At 43.2% G+C, this 17163-nt stretch overlaps 1 protein-coding gene across 5 annotated transcripts; it reads left to right on the forward strand.

The window, feature by feature from the left end:
- Nucleotides 1–421: 421 nt before the first annotated feature.
- On the forward strand, nucleotides 422–4831 carry HJV (hemojuvelin BMP co-receptor). 5 transcript variants are annotated; one of them, XM_057721136.1, is made up of 4 exons: nucleotides 422–581; nucleotides 1886–2090; nucleotides 2510–3072; nucleotides 3573–4831. In XM_057721136.1, exons 2-4 carry the CDS (start codon nucleotides 1994–1996, stop codon nucleotides 4194–4196), a joined length of 1284 nt encoding a protein of 427 aa, XP_057577119.1. In that variant the 5' UTR covers nucleotides 422–581; nucleotides 1886–1993; the 3' UTR covers nucleotides 4197–4831. The 5 variants fall into 5 exon arrangements, with proteins under 5 accessions (XP_057577119.1, XP_057577111.1, XP_057577138.1 ...); XM_057721128.1 differs by having other exon boundaries at nucleotides 1904–2090; XM_057721155.1 differs by lacking the exon at nucleotides 1886–2090 and having other exon boundaries at nucleotides 2510–2546.
- Nucleotides 4832–17163: the final 12332 nt, after the last annotated feature.

The following is a 17163-nucleotide window of genomic DNA, read 5'->3' on the forward strand; positions in this document are numbered from 1 at the left end:
GACATGTTCTGTAGAAACTAAATGCAATATTCAATATAGCGGGGATGAGGGTGGTGAACGAAAGTTATACAATTGTCCACTCTAATATTTAAAGGCCCAGAGCTCATTATTGACAATGCTGGAGGGCTGCCTGGAGTAGGCAGTGACTAGAATCACATAAGCTCTAATTGGATATCTGACTTGCTTGTCATATTTCTGTTCCCCACCCCCCACCTTGGCACGCTATACTCCATATTCTTTCTAATTCTCCTACCCTCCCCTCTCCCCCCCACCCACTCCAACACCCTACCCCCGCCAATGCTCCTGGAATTTTGGACTTAGCTATTTTTAAAACAGTCAACTCAGTAGCCACCTCCCTCCCCCGCTCAGCTGTCCAGTACTCCGGCCAGCCATATACTCCCCCTTCCTCCCACACCAGACCTTCTCTGGTTCCCTGACCTCAGTGAGATTGCAGCCGGTCTGGGGACCTAGGGGAGACATGGAGAAAGAGACGGGGGATCCCCTGGCTGGAGCTGACTGACAGAGTAGACAGTCATGGCTGGAGAATTGGATATCAGACTAATATTTGACCTCTGGAAACAGTAAGTCAAAATGAAATTGCAATTCCTTTAATAAGCTTTTGGATTGAAGTTAGAATTTCATAAAATTACGACATCTACTTGGATGTCTCTGGTCCAGAAGCTAGGATTTCTTCCATACCAAGGTGGCCCAATCTCCATTTCTCCTTCTGTCTCATTTCTTTCTGGCCTCTGGCCATTAGAAGTTTAAACCTCTGTCTCTCCTCTGGGAGTCTTAGCTCTCTCCTTATCTTGTTACCTCAAGACTTGTGATGAAGTCTCCTTCTTTAGTAGAAGTTTCCCACATCTCCTACCCTGTGGTTTTCTCACCAAGGCCAAATGTAGCCTCAGATGACTAGTCACTGATACCCTTCTATCTTGCTCCCACTCAGCCGTGCCCTTCACATTGGGCTTCCAAAGGTGGGCTTACTCCTTGCCGTAAATGATTTCTTCCCACAACTCTAGTCCCATCATCCTAGTCTCCCTTCTGCATGACTCTCCCTCAGTCATATCCTTATCCCAGGAGAGGGTTGTTTGGCAAAAGGGAGTTAGCACCTCCCCAAGCCCCGTCCTCATCAAAAGATTGAGAGCTTCTAAACTTGCAAGGTAAGATTAATGGAAAGAGTGGTTCTTCACTGAGGTTTGGAAAAATACAAGAAAAAAATGTTGACTTACAACAAACAAATATTGATTTGCATGCTTGGTTTGCATCCTATTATTTCATGAGAGAGAGGGATTATACGTAATTTTAGCTCTCCAGAGTCGATGAAAGAGACTGGTTCCCTTTTCATTTGGATACTGATGTTCTAGAGATGGGATGGGTATACCATCCTTACTCCTTCTCACTGAAAATCCTGACACAAAGGAGGAAAATAAATGAATGACCTCTGGAGGGTGTCCCCTAGGCCTGACAGGGAAGGGCAAATAAGAGGTATGTTTCTGAAGTATTTTCAGACCCAAATTCTGTTGGGGAGCCCACCGGTATGACTGAGATCTGATCTAGCCACTTGATTCCTCCTTTTCGGACATTTCTGCGGTTTGGTAGCAGAATGGGGCAATACAGTGGACTCTGCCCACCCCCACCCCCCACCCCCGGAGTCCATTCAACCTTTCTTCCACCCCCACCTGGGGTATTGCATAAGGGGCCTGAAAGTGGCCACAAGAACAGGGCACAGAGGCTTAACAATCTCACTTTCAACAGCCTCGCTTTTAGTTCAGGGAGCCCCATTCTCCCCAAACTCCAGTCTGCTCATTTTTCTCTTGATCTCCCGAGATCCTCTTCACCTCATTCTGAACAATCTTCAACTCTTCTCTTTCCCCATGCCCAGCCAAATTTCTTTTTTCAGTCCCTTACAGGACATCCGGTCAAAATTCACTAGGTAGGAAGGTCACCAGCTGGAAAGAACCGGAACCTGGGGGGACCTGGCTGGATAGGTATGGGGGATCCAGGCCAGTCCCCTAGTCCATGGTCCCCCCATGGCAGTCCCCCAACTCTAAGCATTCTCACTCTCCTGCTGCTCCTCTGTGGACATGGTAAGGAAGGGTTAGGTAAGGGTCTGGGGACTCTGGGGGTAGGCTGCTATGTAGGGGTGGGCAGGTGAGCTTGGGTGAGGGAGAAGAGGTGGGTGCTGAGGAGTCCCAGTCACTCACCCCACCCTCAGATAGGTATATTTTATTCTCCATTCAGCTTGGGGAAGAGCACTGGGAAAGCCCTTGATCCACAGGGAGAATAGATCTAGCAGGGCTCACACATTTATAGCAAGATTGAAAGAGGACAAGACTAGAAAGCTGGGGGCTGGGGGCTGGCGGCTGGTGGCTGGCGGCTGGGGACTGGGGAAGGCTCTCCGTTGGGTTTTAGGACCGGCTGGAATCCCCAGATGAGATTTGGGAGACTTATGGTCGAGCGGGGATCTGGGGACCATCTCACAATCCTCTCTCCCTTCCGTCCTCAGCTCATTCTCAATGTAAGATCCTCCGCTGCAATGCTGAGTATGTATCTTCCACTCTGAGCCTTAGAGGTGGGGGTTCACCAGGAGCCCTTCGAGGAGGAGGCCGGGGTGGAGGGGTGGGCTCCAGCGGCCTCTGCCGAGCCCTCCGCTCCTACGCGCTCTGCACTCGGCGCACGGCCCGCACCTGCCGCGGGGACCTCGCCTTCCATTCTGCTGTGCACGGCATCGAAGACCTGATGATCCAGCACAACTGCTCCCGCCAGGGCCCCACGGCCCCTCCCCCACCCCGGGGCCCAGCCCTTCCGGGCGCAGGCCCGGTCCGCTCCTCTGGCCCCCCAGCCCCGGACCCCTGTGACTATGAAGGCCGGTTTTCCCGGCTGCACGGTCAGCCCCCAGGCTTCTTGCATTGCGCCTCCTTCGGGGACCCTCACGTGCGCAGCTTCCATCACCACTTTCACACGTGCCGTGTCCAAGGAGCTTGGCCCTTGCTGGATAATGACTTCCTTTTTGTCCAGGCCACCAGCTTCCCCGTGGCATCAGGGGCCAACGCCACCACCACCCGGAAGGTCAGGGCCTCAACTGCCCCTCCAGATGCTCCCATGGTCACCCCAGGGTACCACTCCCATGCCATTCCCACTATTTCTCAGCAATGCTCTGGATTCCCTTTCTTCCTCAACCACTCCTACATCTTGAATCACTCCCTCCTACCAAACACCTGCTCTTGTAAATCACTTTCCCACAGTGGGAATTTCATTCCAATGCAGAAAACACTGAAGAGAAATTTGGGAAGAGGAAAGTTGAGGAGCCCTGGGTTAAGGAGTTACAGAAGGGAAGCTTTTCCTTCTCCAGTGGGGGTTTCTGAGGTTGAGACCAAAAAGGGAAGCGAGGGGTTGAACAGGGATAAAGCAAGATTGGAACATAAAGAAGGGATCAAGGAGTGCGAACCATGATAAGCCTTGCACCTCTGCTGGGATCAGATCCCTGACTCTGTAATGAGGCCTGAGTGGTGGAAGGGGGTAGGATGCACCGAGCCCCAAATAAATTGTTTTCCCTCTTGCCCTCACAGCTCACCATTATATTTAAGAACATGCAGGAATGCATTGATCAGAAGGTCTACCAGGCTGAGGTGGACAATCTTCCCGCAGCCTTTGAGGATGGTTCTATCAATGGAGGTGACCGACCTGGGGGCTCAAGTTTGTCCATTCGAACTGCTAACCCTGGGAGCCATGTGGAGATCCAAGCTGCCTACATTGGCACAACTATAATCATTCGGCAGACAGCTGGGCAGCTCTCCTTCTCCATCAAAGTAGCAGAGGATGTGGCCAGGGCCTTCTCAGCTGAGCAGGACCTGCAGCTCTGTGTTGGGGGATGCCCTCCTAGTCAGCGACTCTCACGCTCAGAGCGCAGTCGTTGGGGAGCTATCACCATTGATACTGCCAGACAGCTGTGCAAGGAAGGGCTGCCAGTTGAAGACGCTTACTTCCATTCCTGTGTCTTTGATGTTTCAATCTCTGGTGACCCCAACTTTACTGTGGCAGCTCAGGCAGCTCTGGAGGATGCTCGAGCCTTCCTGCCAGACTTGGAAAAACTGCACCTCTTCCCCTCAGATGCTGGAGTTCCTCTTTCCTCAGCAACCCTCCTGGCCCCACTCCTTTCTGGGCTCTTTTTTCTGTGGCTTTGCATTCAGTAACTAGGCCAGCAATCTCATGACTGGTTTAGAAGTGATTTGCAGATAGAAATTGGCAGGAAAGAACATAAAGAATCATTGAAAGAAACAGTGGGGACTAAGAGACACATGAAACAATAACATTTATCCAGAGTAAGAGAAGGCTGCAGCCCAGGGTTGAAATGATCACAGAATGAGGATTCTGGGCAAGGTTTCTGCATTCCAGACCTCAGTAGGGGCTCCTCACTAGTTTTCCCAGTCTTGTTTGTAGTAAGCAATTGTTCCAGTCCATTTACTCCTGAGATCACCCCTACAAGCTTAGAGGTTATGGGGTCCTGATGATTAGTAGAAAATTTAAGGGTTGCAACTTTTAATAAAGAAGAACTGAAAGAGGAAGACATGATCATTACCCATCAGAAACTCAAAATCTAAGATATTTTCTCTTGGAAGGTGGGAAGAGGAGGAAATGATAGGGAGAAGAGTCTATTTGATACGTGTATGTGGGTAAGATGTGTTCTGCTTTCTTGGTTCAGAAATGGAGTGGGGGTTGTCTGGATTTTTGGCGGAGGGAATCTCTGCCTTTGGAGAATGGCACAGATAGGAAAGAAGTTATCATCCCCACCCCTAACTAACCTGTTATTAAAGTTATGACTTCTTCACTTTTGTTGCCTGTGTTGAATCTCTTTACAGATGCTTAAGATGGCATAAAAACAATGTGTTCACTCGACTGCAAGAGGGCTCAGAAGTATCAGATACTGTTTCTGCCCTCAGGAAGTTTACAGGCTATTAGGGAGACAAAACTGATTCACATGAAGGAGTGATGAGTGTGTAATTATTCACTAAATTCTATGGTACTATGAATCCAAAGATAGTTGAGGGGAATTCAAGAAATAACAAGTAATAAGAGGTGGTAGAGGAGATGGGATTTGAAGTGATATTTGAAGATTGGGCAGGGCTTGAATTAAGGATCTTCCAGGCAATGGAAACCATCTGGAGTTATACACAGATCATGATTCAGTGAGGAAATCAGCAAAATCTAATGAAGTAGACAAGAAGTAATGGGATAGTAGGGTAGATGGAGAGAGGCAGATTATGAAGTGCCTTAAAAGTGGTGTCAAAGAGTTTAAATTCAGTCAACAGCTAACACTTATTGAGAGCTTAAAACCTGCCAGGTAATTTTCTAAACAATGTTAAATTATTCATTCCTTTATTCCTCAAACTCTCTAAGGAAGGTAATATTCTTATCTCTGTTTTTACACAAGGAAACTGAGGTACAGGAAGATTAAGTAACTTGCCCACAGTCACACAGCTAATAAGTGGTAGAGCCAGGAACTGAACCCAGGTAGTTTGACTGCAGAGACTTAACTCTTAACCACTACACTATACTGGCAAGCAAACAGCCATTAAAGATTTGGGTTGTGGAGCCGGGCCGGGCAGGGGAGCTGCAGGCCGTGTCTGCCGCCACAAAAACTACCCTCTTCTTCTGTCACATGAAACCCAAAAGGGAAAACCAGAAAAGGGCAGGAAAGGCCCAAAATTGACAGAATCTAGTTAATAGAAGAAAAGACTGAAAATAGAAGCTGTTCTAGTCCAGGATGTTCTAAAGTAACAGCGCTGTTCTGAACAACACTATGAAGGAGTTAACCTTAACTTGCAGTGCTGTTCCCCTGCTTGTGGTCTCGGTCTCCCCTTCAGGCACTCGGTTACCTAGGGCCTGTCCTGCCTCACATAATCCTGTGTTCATCCCACCTCCTCCCTCTTCTCTCAGTCTCACCCACCTGACCAAACTTCCCCAGGATACACATGCACACCAGCCAGTGCTTACCAGACAGGGGGTCCTATCTGGTCTGCCATTTCAAATTTCTTTTGCAATTCTTCATCCCCTATTCCTGCCTCTCCACCTTCTCTAAGGACCACAGCCACTCTGCCATTCCTGCAAAGCACAGTCTCTGTACTTTTTAAAATGACCTTTAGCTAATCTAGAAAACAATCTAATCTAATGGAAGAAAATTGGAAGAAACATATCCATTGCTGTCTTCACTTACAGATAACTTAGGAATTTTAACTCAAAACATCTTTTTTTTTTAGAAACTGCTCCTTATATTGGTTCTCTTAACTCAGAAGAGTACGTAACTTTATCCCTCAGGTGTGGGAATTTCAAGTAAGTTAAGAAGAATTTCATAACCAGTTGGTGACTGGGATTCTTCTTCGGCACCTGTCATGTAACACTGCTTCCTTTGCCCAAAATTAGGGTTAACCCTATCACCAGTGGAGTATTTGAGTATCCATCACCATGGATAGCTCAAAATAAGCACATGAAAAGATGCTCAACATCATTACTCATTATGGAAATCCAAATCAAATTTAAAAAATGAGAAAACACTACACACCCACCAGAATGGCTGAAATTAAAAAGACTGACCATATCAAGTGTTGGTAAATTGTGAAGCTCTCACATGCTACTGGTGGGAATGTAAAATAGTACAACTACTTTGTAAAATGGTTTGGCAGTTTCTTTAAAAGCATATATTTACCACAAAATCTAAACATTCTACCTCTAAGTATTGATCCAAGAGAAATGATAACATGTGTCTGCACAATGACTCGCTAACAATACCATTCAGCCACAAAATGAAATAAATTACTGAGACACACAACAATATGATGAATCTCAAAGTAAGAATGCAAACGAAAGAAGCCAGACAACAAAAAAGAGTACATGCTATATGCTTCCACGTATATAAAATTATAGAAAATGTAACCTGATATATAGTGACAGAAAAAAGATCAATGGTTGCCTGGAGATGGTCATGGGGAGGGAGGGACGGGTGGTTTACAAAGACACATGAGGAAACTTTTTGGAGTAACATGTTCATTATCTTGATTGTGGCAGTGATTTCATTTCAAAAGCCATGAAACTATACATTTCAAATATGTGCAGTTTATCAAATATCTTGTATACCTAATAAATATGTAATTAAAAAAAATAGGTTGCTCACCTTTCCCTCTTCCTTTGGTGAATCAGTTGAAGGCTTATGATGACCATAGTATGAAAAGGAAGATTAAAACAGATTTTCCTTCTTCTAGGAAAACACATAAAAGAAGAGGATGATGGGGGAAGGAAAGAGAATGTTTAAATATTTTATACTCTCTCTTCTACTCCTATCACAAGGACCATATTCCTTCCTCCAGATTGTCATTCTCAAGGTCAGAGATCACAGAAAGTTTTAAAAACATCCACACTGTGCCTCAGTTTTGTCTTTCCACTTCACTAACGGTCAGCAGATGGCGCTGATGACTAAAAAGAATTACCCAGTGGGGATGGAGCAAACCTTCAGGAAAAACCAAAATTAATTTCTTAGATTATCTGATATATTGGCCATTTGAGAGAAAATATTAAGTATTTGACAGAATTGGCATTTCAGAAATAAACTGAAGATAGGTGCATAATAAACTAAATAAATTACTTAATTATAACTTCATAACAAACAAAGGGTTGTTTAGGACCTGAAATGATCAAAATACACTACTTGGCTCCACAATTGATGCCATTTACACAGTGATAATAATGTAAACACAGATTTGGCCAAAATTGTGATATAACTCTATCGGAAGGATGAGGTAGGAGGAACAGGAAGGTAGGGATACAGTGTGATGTAAGATGCTTAAAATTTCAAATGTATAACAAAAAAAGAGCAGATACGTCTAATGTTTCTAAATTAAGAAACAAAAGAAGAAACGTATAATTTAGAAATATGAAGTAAATACCAGATGAAAAAGCTGAAATAATTGGAAGAGACTATCTCAGTAGAGTGAACTGAGAACTCCTGGTTTTTTTGTGTAAGCATCAAATATCATGTGACTTTTAACTACATTATGTTACATTATTTTGATTTTAAAAAGAGAGGGTAATGGGAAGCTATGGTGTCTCAAGGAGCTGCTTTAGTCGCTGAAGCCTAAATGTCCATTCTCTTAATCACATATTTGAATCTCTAAAGTAACAGTATTTTGATCCATCCCTCTTTTTAAGTGTGCTGATAGGATCATCCCTTCAAAACCAGAGACCCAGGGGCCAGGCTTCGGGCAGGGAGGCTTTTGCCAGCCAGACCTGTGGAGACATCCCAGCTCCCTCCACTGCCTTGCAGGGTGTAGCAACATCAGACTAGGCATCAGGACAGTAAATCCCAGGGTTTGCTTAAGGGGCAGTATGGTGATAACTCCGTTGGTTTACATTTCTAATGGAAGCCCGTACAATCTAACACAAAACTGCCTATATGTCAAGTCAAAAAGAAAAAAAATAAGAGAGAGGGCATTTCCACCTTGGCCAGTCCTGAGCATTGCCCTTCAACTTCTTATGCATGTGAACACCTCAACCATTTCTCAGGTCCACCCAATCCCCTTCCTACACACATCACCCCACCTTGTATACTTCATGGCAAGTTTCTTCCCACATTTCTTCTCAAGGAAACAGATAATTTCCATGGTCCAGTAATTATGGGTTCTCAAAATCAGTGCCAAGAAACTGCACCGGCACTAAGGAAAGGAAGGAAGGCAGAACATTAGAAAATAATAGGCCTTCCTCAATTTTTCTGCCTACTCCCAAACCAAATTATTCATCATCCTCCTAACAGTTAATAAGAAGAAAAAAATTACATATGTTTCCTGAGATAAAATTTGTGTGTGAATGGAGGGTGGACTTTGAGAAAGTGAAAGAGAAATCAGGAAAGATAACTGGATTCTGCCTCCACTGCAGGGCTACTGTGGAATCATTCTTTGCTACTGGTTCAAAGAGCCAATGTTTTTGGACTTCCCTGGAGGTGCAATGGTTAAGAATCTGCCTGCCAATGCAGGGAACATGGGTTTGATCGCTGGGCCGGGAAGATCCCACATGCTGTGGAGCAACTAATCCCATGCGCCACAACTACTGAGCCTGTGCTCTAGAGCCTGCGAGCTACAACTATTGAGCCCACGTGCTGCAACTACTGAAGCCTGTGCGCCTAGAGCCCATGCTCCACAATAAGAGAAGCCACCACAATGAGAAGCCTGTGCACTGCAGCGAAGAGCAGCACCCCGTTCACCACAACCAGAGGCAGCCTTCGTGCCGCAACGAAGACCCAAACATAACCAATAAATAAATAAATTTATATATAAAAGAGCCATTTTTAAAGCTTTTTATTGGAATATAATTACTTTACATTGTTGTGCCTGTTTTTGCTGTACAACAAAGTGAATCAGCTGTATTTATACATATATCCCCATCATCGAGTTGACCTCCATGTGTTATACAGCAGCTTCCCACTAGCTATCTATTTTACATTTGGTAGCGTATATATGTCAGTGCTACTCTCTTACTTCGTCTCAAAGCTTCCCCTTCACCACCCTCCCCCAACCCCATGTCCTCAAGTCTGTTGTCTACATCTGCATCTTTATTCTTGCCCTGTCACTGGGTTCATCAGTACCATTTTTTTTTAGATTCCGTATATATGAGTTAGCATACAATATTTGTTTTTGTCTTTCTGGCTTACTTCACTCTGTATGACAGATTCTATGTCCATCCACCTCACTACAAATAACTCAATTTCCTTCCTTTTTATGGCTGAGTAATATTCCATTGTATATATGTGCCACATCTTCTTTATCCATTCACCTGTTGATGGGCATCTAGGTTGCTTTCATGTCCTGGCTATTATAAATAGCACTGCAATGAACATTGTGGTACATGTTTCTTTTTGGATTATGGTTTTCTCAAGGTATATGCCCAGGAGTAGGATTGCTGGATCATATGGTAGTTCTATTTTTTGTTTTTTAAGAAAGCTCCATACTGTTCTCCATAGTGGCTGTACCAATTCACATTCCCACCAACAGTGCAGGAGGCTTCCCTTTTCTCCACACCAAGAGACAATATTTTTAATATCAAGGGTTTTGTGTAATCAGTCTTTTTAAAATATATATATAAATGTATTTATTTATTTATTGGCTGCGTTGGGTCTTCATTGCTGCACATGGGCTTTCTCTAGTTGCGGCAAGTGGGGACTACCCTTCATCGTGGTGTGCAGGCTCCTCATTGTGGTGGCTGCTCCTGTCGCAGAGCACGGGCTCTAGGTGCGGGGGCTTCAGTTCTTGTGGCACATGGGCTCAATTGTTGTGACTCATGGGCTCTAGAGTGTAGGCTCAGTAGTTGTGGTGCACGGGCTTAGTAGCTCCATGGCATGTGGGACCTTCCCGGACCACAGATCGAACCCATGTCCCCTGCATTGGCAGGCAGATTCTTAACCACTGCACCACCAGGGAAGCCTCGTGTAATTGTTCTTTGATACAGCACTTTTCTTCTACTTCTACCTGTGAGGAACTAGCTAAGCTATATTTTAAAACAAATTAATTGGCCTCTTCATCCCGCCCTCCAACCCCCCTCACCTGAATTGAAAGGCCCTTTGCTGAAACTGTAGCACCTGAAACAGAAAATGTTCTGCCATGGTTTAATTTTCTCTTTATGGAGGTCACTGCCCTGCATCTACCATGACGAAGCCTACAGCCTGGGGAGAATACCATCAGTGCTCGAGAAGGAACCAAAATCAGAAGGATGAACAATGGGATGGGCTAAATATGCTACACATTAGCTGATAAGCTAAAATAATCTTACGGATTGACTTTGACCCTTATTTATAATTTTTTGAAGCACATAAACTATGCCAGGCCATAAGACAACATGGTTCCTATCTTTGGGGAGCTCAGTTTAGTGGGAAGTAACAGAAAAATAAAGAGATAAATGATCAATATTCATAACACACATAAGTATGTCCAACATGCTGTTAGGAATGCAAAGAAAGTGACAATTAAATCTGCTTGTAGAAATCAGAGAAATCTTTACAAAGGAGATGACCTTTCTCTCCTTCCTTCCTTCCTTCCTTCCTTCCTTCCTTCCTTCCTTCCTTCCTTCCTTCCTTCCTTCCTTTCTTTCTTGTTAAGGATCAGAGATGCTCTAGTGGAAAGATTTTTGAACCAGAAATTATATGAAATTTGTCCTAATTGTGTGAGGTTAGGCAAGTCACTTGAGCCCTCTATATTGCAACATTCCTTTCTGCAAAATATCTGCCTGCCTATCTAGTGAGAAACAAATGTTTGTGCAATGGCTTTATAATGCACATGTATGTTTAGCTCTATGTACACTTTTAAAATGCTATTAACACAGAAAGTACTGTTAAATGGATAAAAACCAGAAAACTGTTTAAATATGTAACTTCTTCCTCTCAGTCATGAACACCATATTCCTTCCTCTACTCCTTGGGATCAAAGAATCATCTTTGTCACGCAGGGGAGTGGTCAGGGTCAAGTTTCAGGTCTCAGAAAGCTTCTGCGTGGACTAAACATCTTGATAGTACTTTAATTTATCCACTGGGTGGCAGGGATGAGCCAACTGGATTTCTGAATTGCATTAAGAAAGAATTTCTCAGAAAAGGGGAAGTTGGTTTAAGCACAAAATGTCCTGTCTCTCTCATGTTTATAAACATCAACACAGTCCAAATTTCCCTCACAGAAAAATAAACCATCACCTCTCACCGCCTCACCACCCTCACCACCCTTGCTCTATACATAATTGGGCCACAGGCTTTGCAGAGGGACTGGTTATGTTCAAGTACAGCAGAAGGAACTGAGATTGAGCTTTCTTATTGTTGATAAGAAACAATACTAGGTTCTGAATTAGTGACATATTCTACTCCAGAGACATATCCCAATCTACCAATTCAATTTATACTTAATAACATATTTTCTCTATGAAAGGCACTCTGCTAGATGCTGTGAAGAAAAAGAAGATTAAAAAGGACACAGATCCTGCTCTCTAGGAATTCATTACCTAGGAGAGAAAAGAAACTTTACATGTAAGTTCCATATGAGAAACATAAACAATGTGGCATGGAGTATTCAAAGGGAATGAAATCCTATTTGGTTACCAGGTGAGAGATGAAGGGATTTGGGAATCAGGAAAGGTTTCATAGAAGAAAAGTCATTTGGCTGTCTACTGAAGAGTGGGTAGGATTTCAAAAAAGTAAAGATGGGGAGGAAAGTCAGGCATTCCAAGTAGAGAGAAAAGCATAAGCAAATGCAGAGAAGGATATATTAGGGGAACACTGAGTACTCACGTTTGGCTGAAGTATAGGGTACATTTCTGAGGAAGTAGTGGAAATGAGACTGGAAAGTTTGGTTGAGGTCAATTTGTGAAGGCTTTAAATACCAGATTGTAGCATTTGAATTTGAGTCAGTAAGCAGTGTGTTTTGGAGCATCACAGGAACAGATAGGAACTCAATAGTAATTTAGTCATGGTCTATAGATTATAGCAGAAAGATCAGTTAAAAGCTATTAAAATAATCTAGGCAAAAGTAACAAGGACATGAACCAGAGTGATGGCAGTGGAGCAAGAAATGAGATTGTAGAAACACCGGAAGGATGGCCTCTTAAGAATTTGGCAGTTGATTGAATGTGGGGAATGTCAGAGAGGAAGGAATTGAAGACAATTTCGGGATTTTATTCCTTGATAACCAGGGGAATATGTAATAGTCCCATTAAAAGAAACAAGGGTAAGAACTAAGGTTGAGCTCAGGAGGAAGATTATGCACTCCATACTAGACAAGTTGGATTTGAGATGTCAACTGGAGTTCTCAAGACAAGTTAGAGGTTCCCATGAATAATGTACAGATGTGAAACTGTGCACCTCGTATTGGGACTTGAATCCACATGCCAGGACTTGAACTCAGCCTAAACCCAGACTGGGGCCCGAACCTGGCCAAAACCCAGATTGGGACCTGAACCCATGTGGCCGGGACTCAAACCCTGCCAAAACCCAAGATCTTCCAACTGAGATCACACACCTGGTTTCAGGACTTAATGAAGCTCAGGTTCCTGATGTCTCATCATGGAAAGAATTCAGTGAGAGACAAAGTGATAGGTAAGAAGTTTATTTAGAGATTTATTTAGAGAGAAACACACTCCACAGACAGTGTGGGCCATCTCAGAAGGTGAGAAAGGCACCAGGGTATGGGGGTTGTCAGTTTTTGTAAGGGTGGGTAATGTCATAGGCTAATGAGTGGGCAGAGTGTTCCAGAATTGGGCCACCGCCCACTTTTTGATCCTCCTGGTTGGCCTTGGAGCTGTCATGGCGCCTGGAGGTTGACTTGTCCGCCATCTTGGACCCATTTGGGTCTTAACAGTTTATGTTATGTCCTCAGGCTGTCATTCTTTCAAAGGTTGTGCCCTTCCCCCTTCCCTCCTGTTTTAGATGGGCAAACTGAACAGCAAATCTTGAGGGCAGAAAAGGAGAGGGCCAAGGAGAAAAGCTTTCAGGGGGCAGAGAAAAAAGGAATTGCTAGCAAGGGAGAAAAGGATAGAGTCCAAAAGTCAAGACGAACACTTAAATTTAAAAAGATGGCAGTTTTCAAATTATATATGAGTCAAGGGGAATAAGGCCTAAAAAACTACTCTGATTTCCTCTAGAAAACTTTAAGAAAACTATTTCAGTGATAGCAGAAGCCAGACTACAAAGCGACAAGTTTAGCCAACAGAGAAAGCTGATATAAGTTATTCTCTTAAGAAATTTGACAGTAAAGGAAAGAAAAGATATGGGTGATAGCATGAGAAGGGAATTTTTTATACATATAATCAGGCAACTTTAAGAAAAATAAAGTCTGCAAGTTCTGAACAAATTAATTCACCTCCTCTCCCCATCTTTCCTTGATGTTGGACAACTCCTAGATCTCCATTCCTTCCTCAACGTAGTAGAAAAATAGACCCCAATAAACATGAAATGTGGGCTTCCAGATGAGGGTTTCTTAAAATTGAGGTATAACTGACATACAACCTCATATTAGTTTCAAGTGTACAACCTAATGATTGGATATTTGAATATGTCACAAAATGATCACCACAATAAGTCTAGTTAACATCTATCACCATATATACTTACAGAATTTTTTTCTCATGATGAGAACTTTTAAGATCTACTCTCTTAGCAACTTTCTTGTATGCAATATAGTATTATTAACTATAGTCACTATGCTGTACATTACATCCCTATGATTTATTTATTTTATGACTGGACGTTTATACCTTTTGACTCCCTTCACACACCACCCACCCCTGGCAACCACCAATCTGTTCAGATGAAGTATTTTTTAATAATTAAAGCTAAACCGAAAAACAAAAACTGAAAATTAAGAATCCTGGGTTTGGAGAGTGGCTCCACCAGTTACTAACTGTATGTCCTTGGGCCAGTGACTAAATTAAAATAAGGGAATACGTCTTTCAAAAAAAAGACTGCCAGAGTCCCCTTTAGCACTAAAAGTTTATGAGTCTTGCTCTGAATCCTTTTCAGTGAAGATCAAACAAGATACCATGTGTTAAAGCACTGAGAGGCAGGACAACACATTAGAAAGGGTACATACTTTAGATCAGACAGACCTGGGTTCAAGATCTTCCTCTATGTACAAAATCTGTGACTGCAGGCAAATTACTTAACCCTCTGAGCCTGACTTAATCAGCCCCGAGTCACAGGGTTATTGTGAGAATTAAATGAAATAATCTAACCTTAAATCCTTTCTGGAACAAGATGACAGATGAACCTATAAATAAAATATTATTGAGATCCTTATGTAAAGAACCTGGTCCATTATAGCCGGTCGGTAAATAGCCAAAAAGTCACTTTGAAGTCTAAGTTCTTAGTCTAAAATAGCATTCCCTGGAGGAAAATTGGAAGGATAAGAGTAAAAGGGAAGTTTGGAGAGTGGAGATGACAGGAGTGATTAAAAGGACAAAGAAACGGGTTATCAGGAATCTTGAGTCTTTAGAGTCCTAAGCGTTTATCAGAACAGAGGTTAAAGGAAAAAGAAATGCAACCAGCTCCCAGTCTCTGATAGGCAACTAAGCGCTGAGGGCACTTCTCTCCATGAAAGCTTTGGCTTTACTCAACCACCTCCCATAAAGCAAACAACAATCACCACTTGGTTTCCAATTGGCACTGGGATTGAAGGGGGTGGGGAAAGAGCAGGTAAAGATGATCTAATTTGCAAAACTGGAGTTAGCCCTCCTTTACTGTTCCTTCCTGGACCTGCCCTTTTTCTCCCTTGCACTCCACAAGTGTTTGTACCCTGTTTTTAGGACAGCAGTTTACAAGATTTTTTCTTCTTTGGCGCAGGAACTGAGAAAGAAGAATCAGAAGGCACGTTTTCATCAGAATACCAGGTTATAAGGTGAAAGGTTGTAAACAACTCTGTCCAGGAGGACTCCATTTCAGAACATGCTTTGGCTACAGGCCTGGTAGGCAGCAACTGCTGCCAAAGTGGAATAGTTTTTTGGCATTTAAGGGAAGCCAGGCATAGCAAAGTGCAAACAAGTGGTCTGTATTGAGTTCTGCAAAATGGGAAAGAAAGAATAAACTGGAGCCCAAGAGAGGAACTTAGAGCAAAAGAGAATGGTATTAAGATTTCTTTTAAAACTCAAAAAGTCAGTACTTCATAGAATTGCCCAAATAAATATCAGCCTTCCCTTTTGTCTAAGATGTCTCAAATCAACACCACACTGGTCTATTACACTCACTTCTCTTCTCAGTCCCTCAAAATTTATGTAGTTACACATCACACACTATTTAACAATACTGATTCATGTATTTCTTTGTAAACATTTTGATATTTCATATTTATGTACACTTTCATATCTATCAAGCTGAAAACTCTCTCAGAAGCTACAATCCAAAATTTTAAAATTACTTTAGTAAGAATCCCACCTTCCCTGCTCCAGATAACTCAATCAACATTGTTGACCGACTGAAAATAACTCAGGCCTTACCGGTTAACTTTCTTGAACAGGGTGTCGCCTCAAACCCACACACCCTAAGGATCAACATGTTCCCTTTTTTGTTCCTCGGGGTTGGTGCTGTGAGTGTGTGTGCTTTCCAGTAGTCTTGATGCCTGATTCCTGAGCTTGCTTAATAGTGGGGTTGAGTTGTAACTTGTTAGCCTTAGGGTGTCAACCCAGTTAGGGTATGTGAGGAAGGAAAAAGGATCTTTCAGTCCAATGAATAGCCAACTTTTTACTGAGAGGGTAGGATTTCTGTACATTCGAGTGTTTCTTATTTACTTCCCCATCTCAATCTTGGGAACATTGTCTTCCTCTTTCCAGCACAAGAAATGAGGTAATAATCTCCTGATCCCCCAGCACGTGGGAGGGACTCAGGAATCAAAGAAAAGGGAGAAGAATCCTTGTATCTCTGCACACAAGATATTGTCTTTATGAAAAAATTTCTCAGGAGTCGGCTCCTAAGGCATCTCATGGCCAGCTAGGGAAAAACCCATCTGACAGAGAGCCAAATGACAACACAGGATGAAGAGTCAGGGTTTCTGTTAGCTCCAACATACAGTGTGCTAGCGATGCTTCTGTCTTCTCTTCCCTTTCTTACTAATTTCTAAACAGCTTGCGGGGTGGGAAGGGGAGGTGGCACCATAACTTTTCAAAGACAGGGGAATGCTTCCTTCAAAAAGGAATACAGGCATCTTTCCCCCCCGATACTTTGGTTACAAACAAGAGATCTTTCTTGCTTTTAACTAATTTGAAGGTTGTGAGGAATGTGGGCGGCAGATTTAGGGATGTACCTTTGACTCAGTAAGTTGGAGAGGGGACGAAGACAAGAAAGAATTAAAGTAACTCCGGGGAAAAAAGAGAAAAAAGGGAAGCATCCTTTTTCTTCCCCCTTTTCTGGAGAAGCAGGGAGGGAGTGAGAGAAAATCAGAGCTTAAAAAACACTTTATTAGAGATAATGAGGTAACTGGGGAACATAAAGTTTTCCCCAATTTTGCAGGTTAGGGACTGAAGAGATGAGGGGATAAGCAAGAGGATGTGGACACGCCCGCACTGTTTCCGGCCCCGAGAGCAGAGACAACAGTGTGGAGGGCGCAGGGGCTGAGGCACACAGCTCGGAGCCCGAGCCCGGAGCCCAGGGGCTAGAAA

Source organism: Hippopotamus amphibius, chromosome 1 (assembly GCF_030028045.1).
Source record: "Hippopotamus amphibius kiboko isolate mHipAmp2 chromosome 1, mHipAmp2.hap2, whole genome shotgun sequence".
Lineage (NCBI taxonomy): Eukaryota > Metazoa > Chordata > Mammalia > Artiodactyla > Hippopotamidae > Hippopotamus > Hippopotamus amphibius.

What these genes read in the sequence shown, in the direction of transcription:
- HJV (XM_057721136.1), top strand. Translation starts at nt 1,994, where the DNA reads ATGGGGGATCCAGGCCAGTCCCCTAGTCCATGGTCCCCCCATGGCAGT. An exon ending in GCTGCTCCTCTGTGGACATG is followed by an intron (nt 2,091 to 2,509) that starts GTAAGGAAGGGT and finishes TTCCGTCCTCAG; the next exon opens with CTCATTCTCAATGTAAGATC. An exon ending in ACGCCACCACCACCCGGAAG is followed by an intron (nt 3,073 to 3,572) that starts GTCAGGGCCTCA and finishes TTGCCCTCACAG; the next exon opens with CTCACCATTATATTTAAGAA.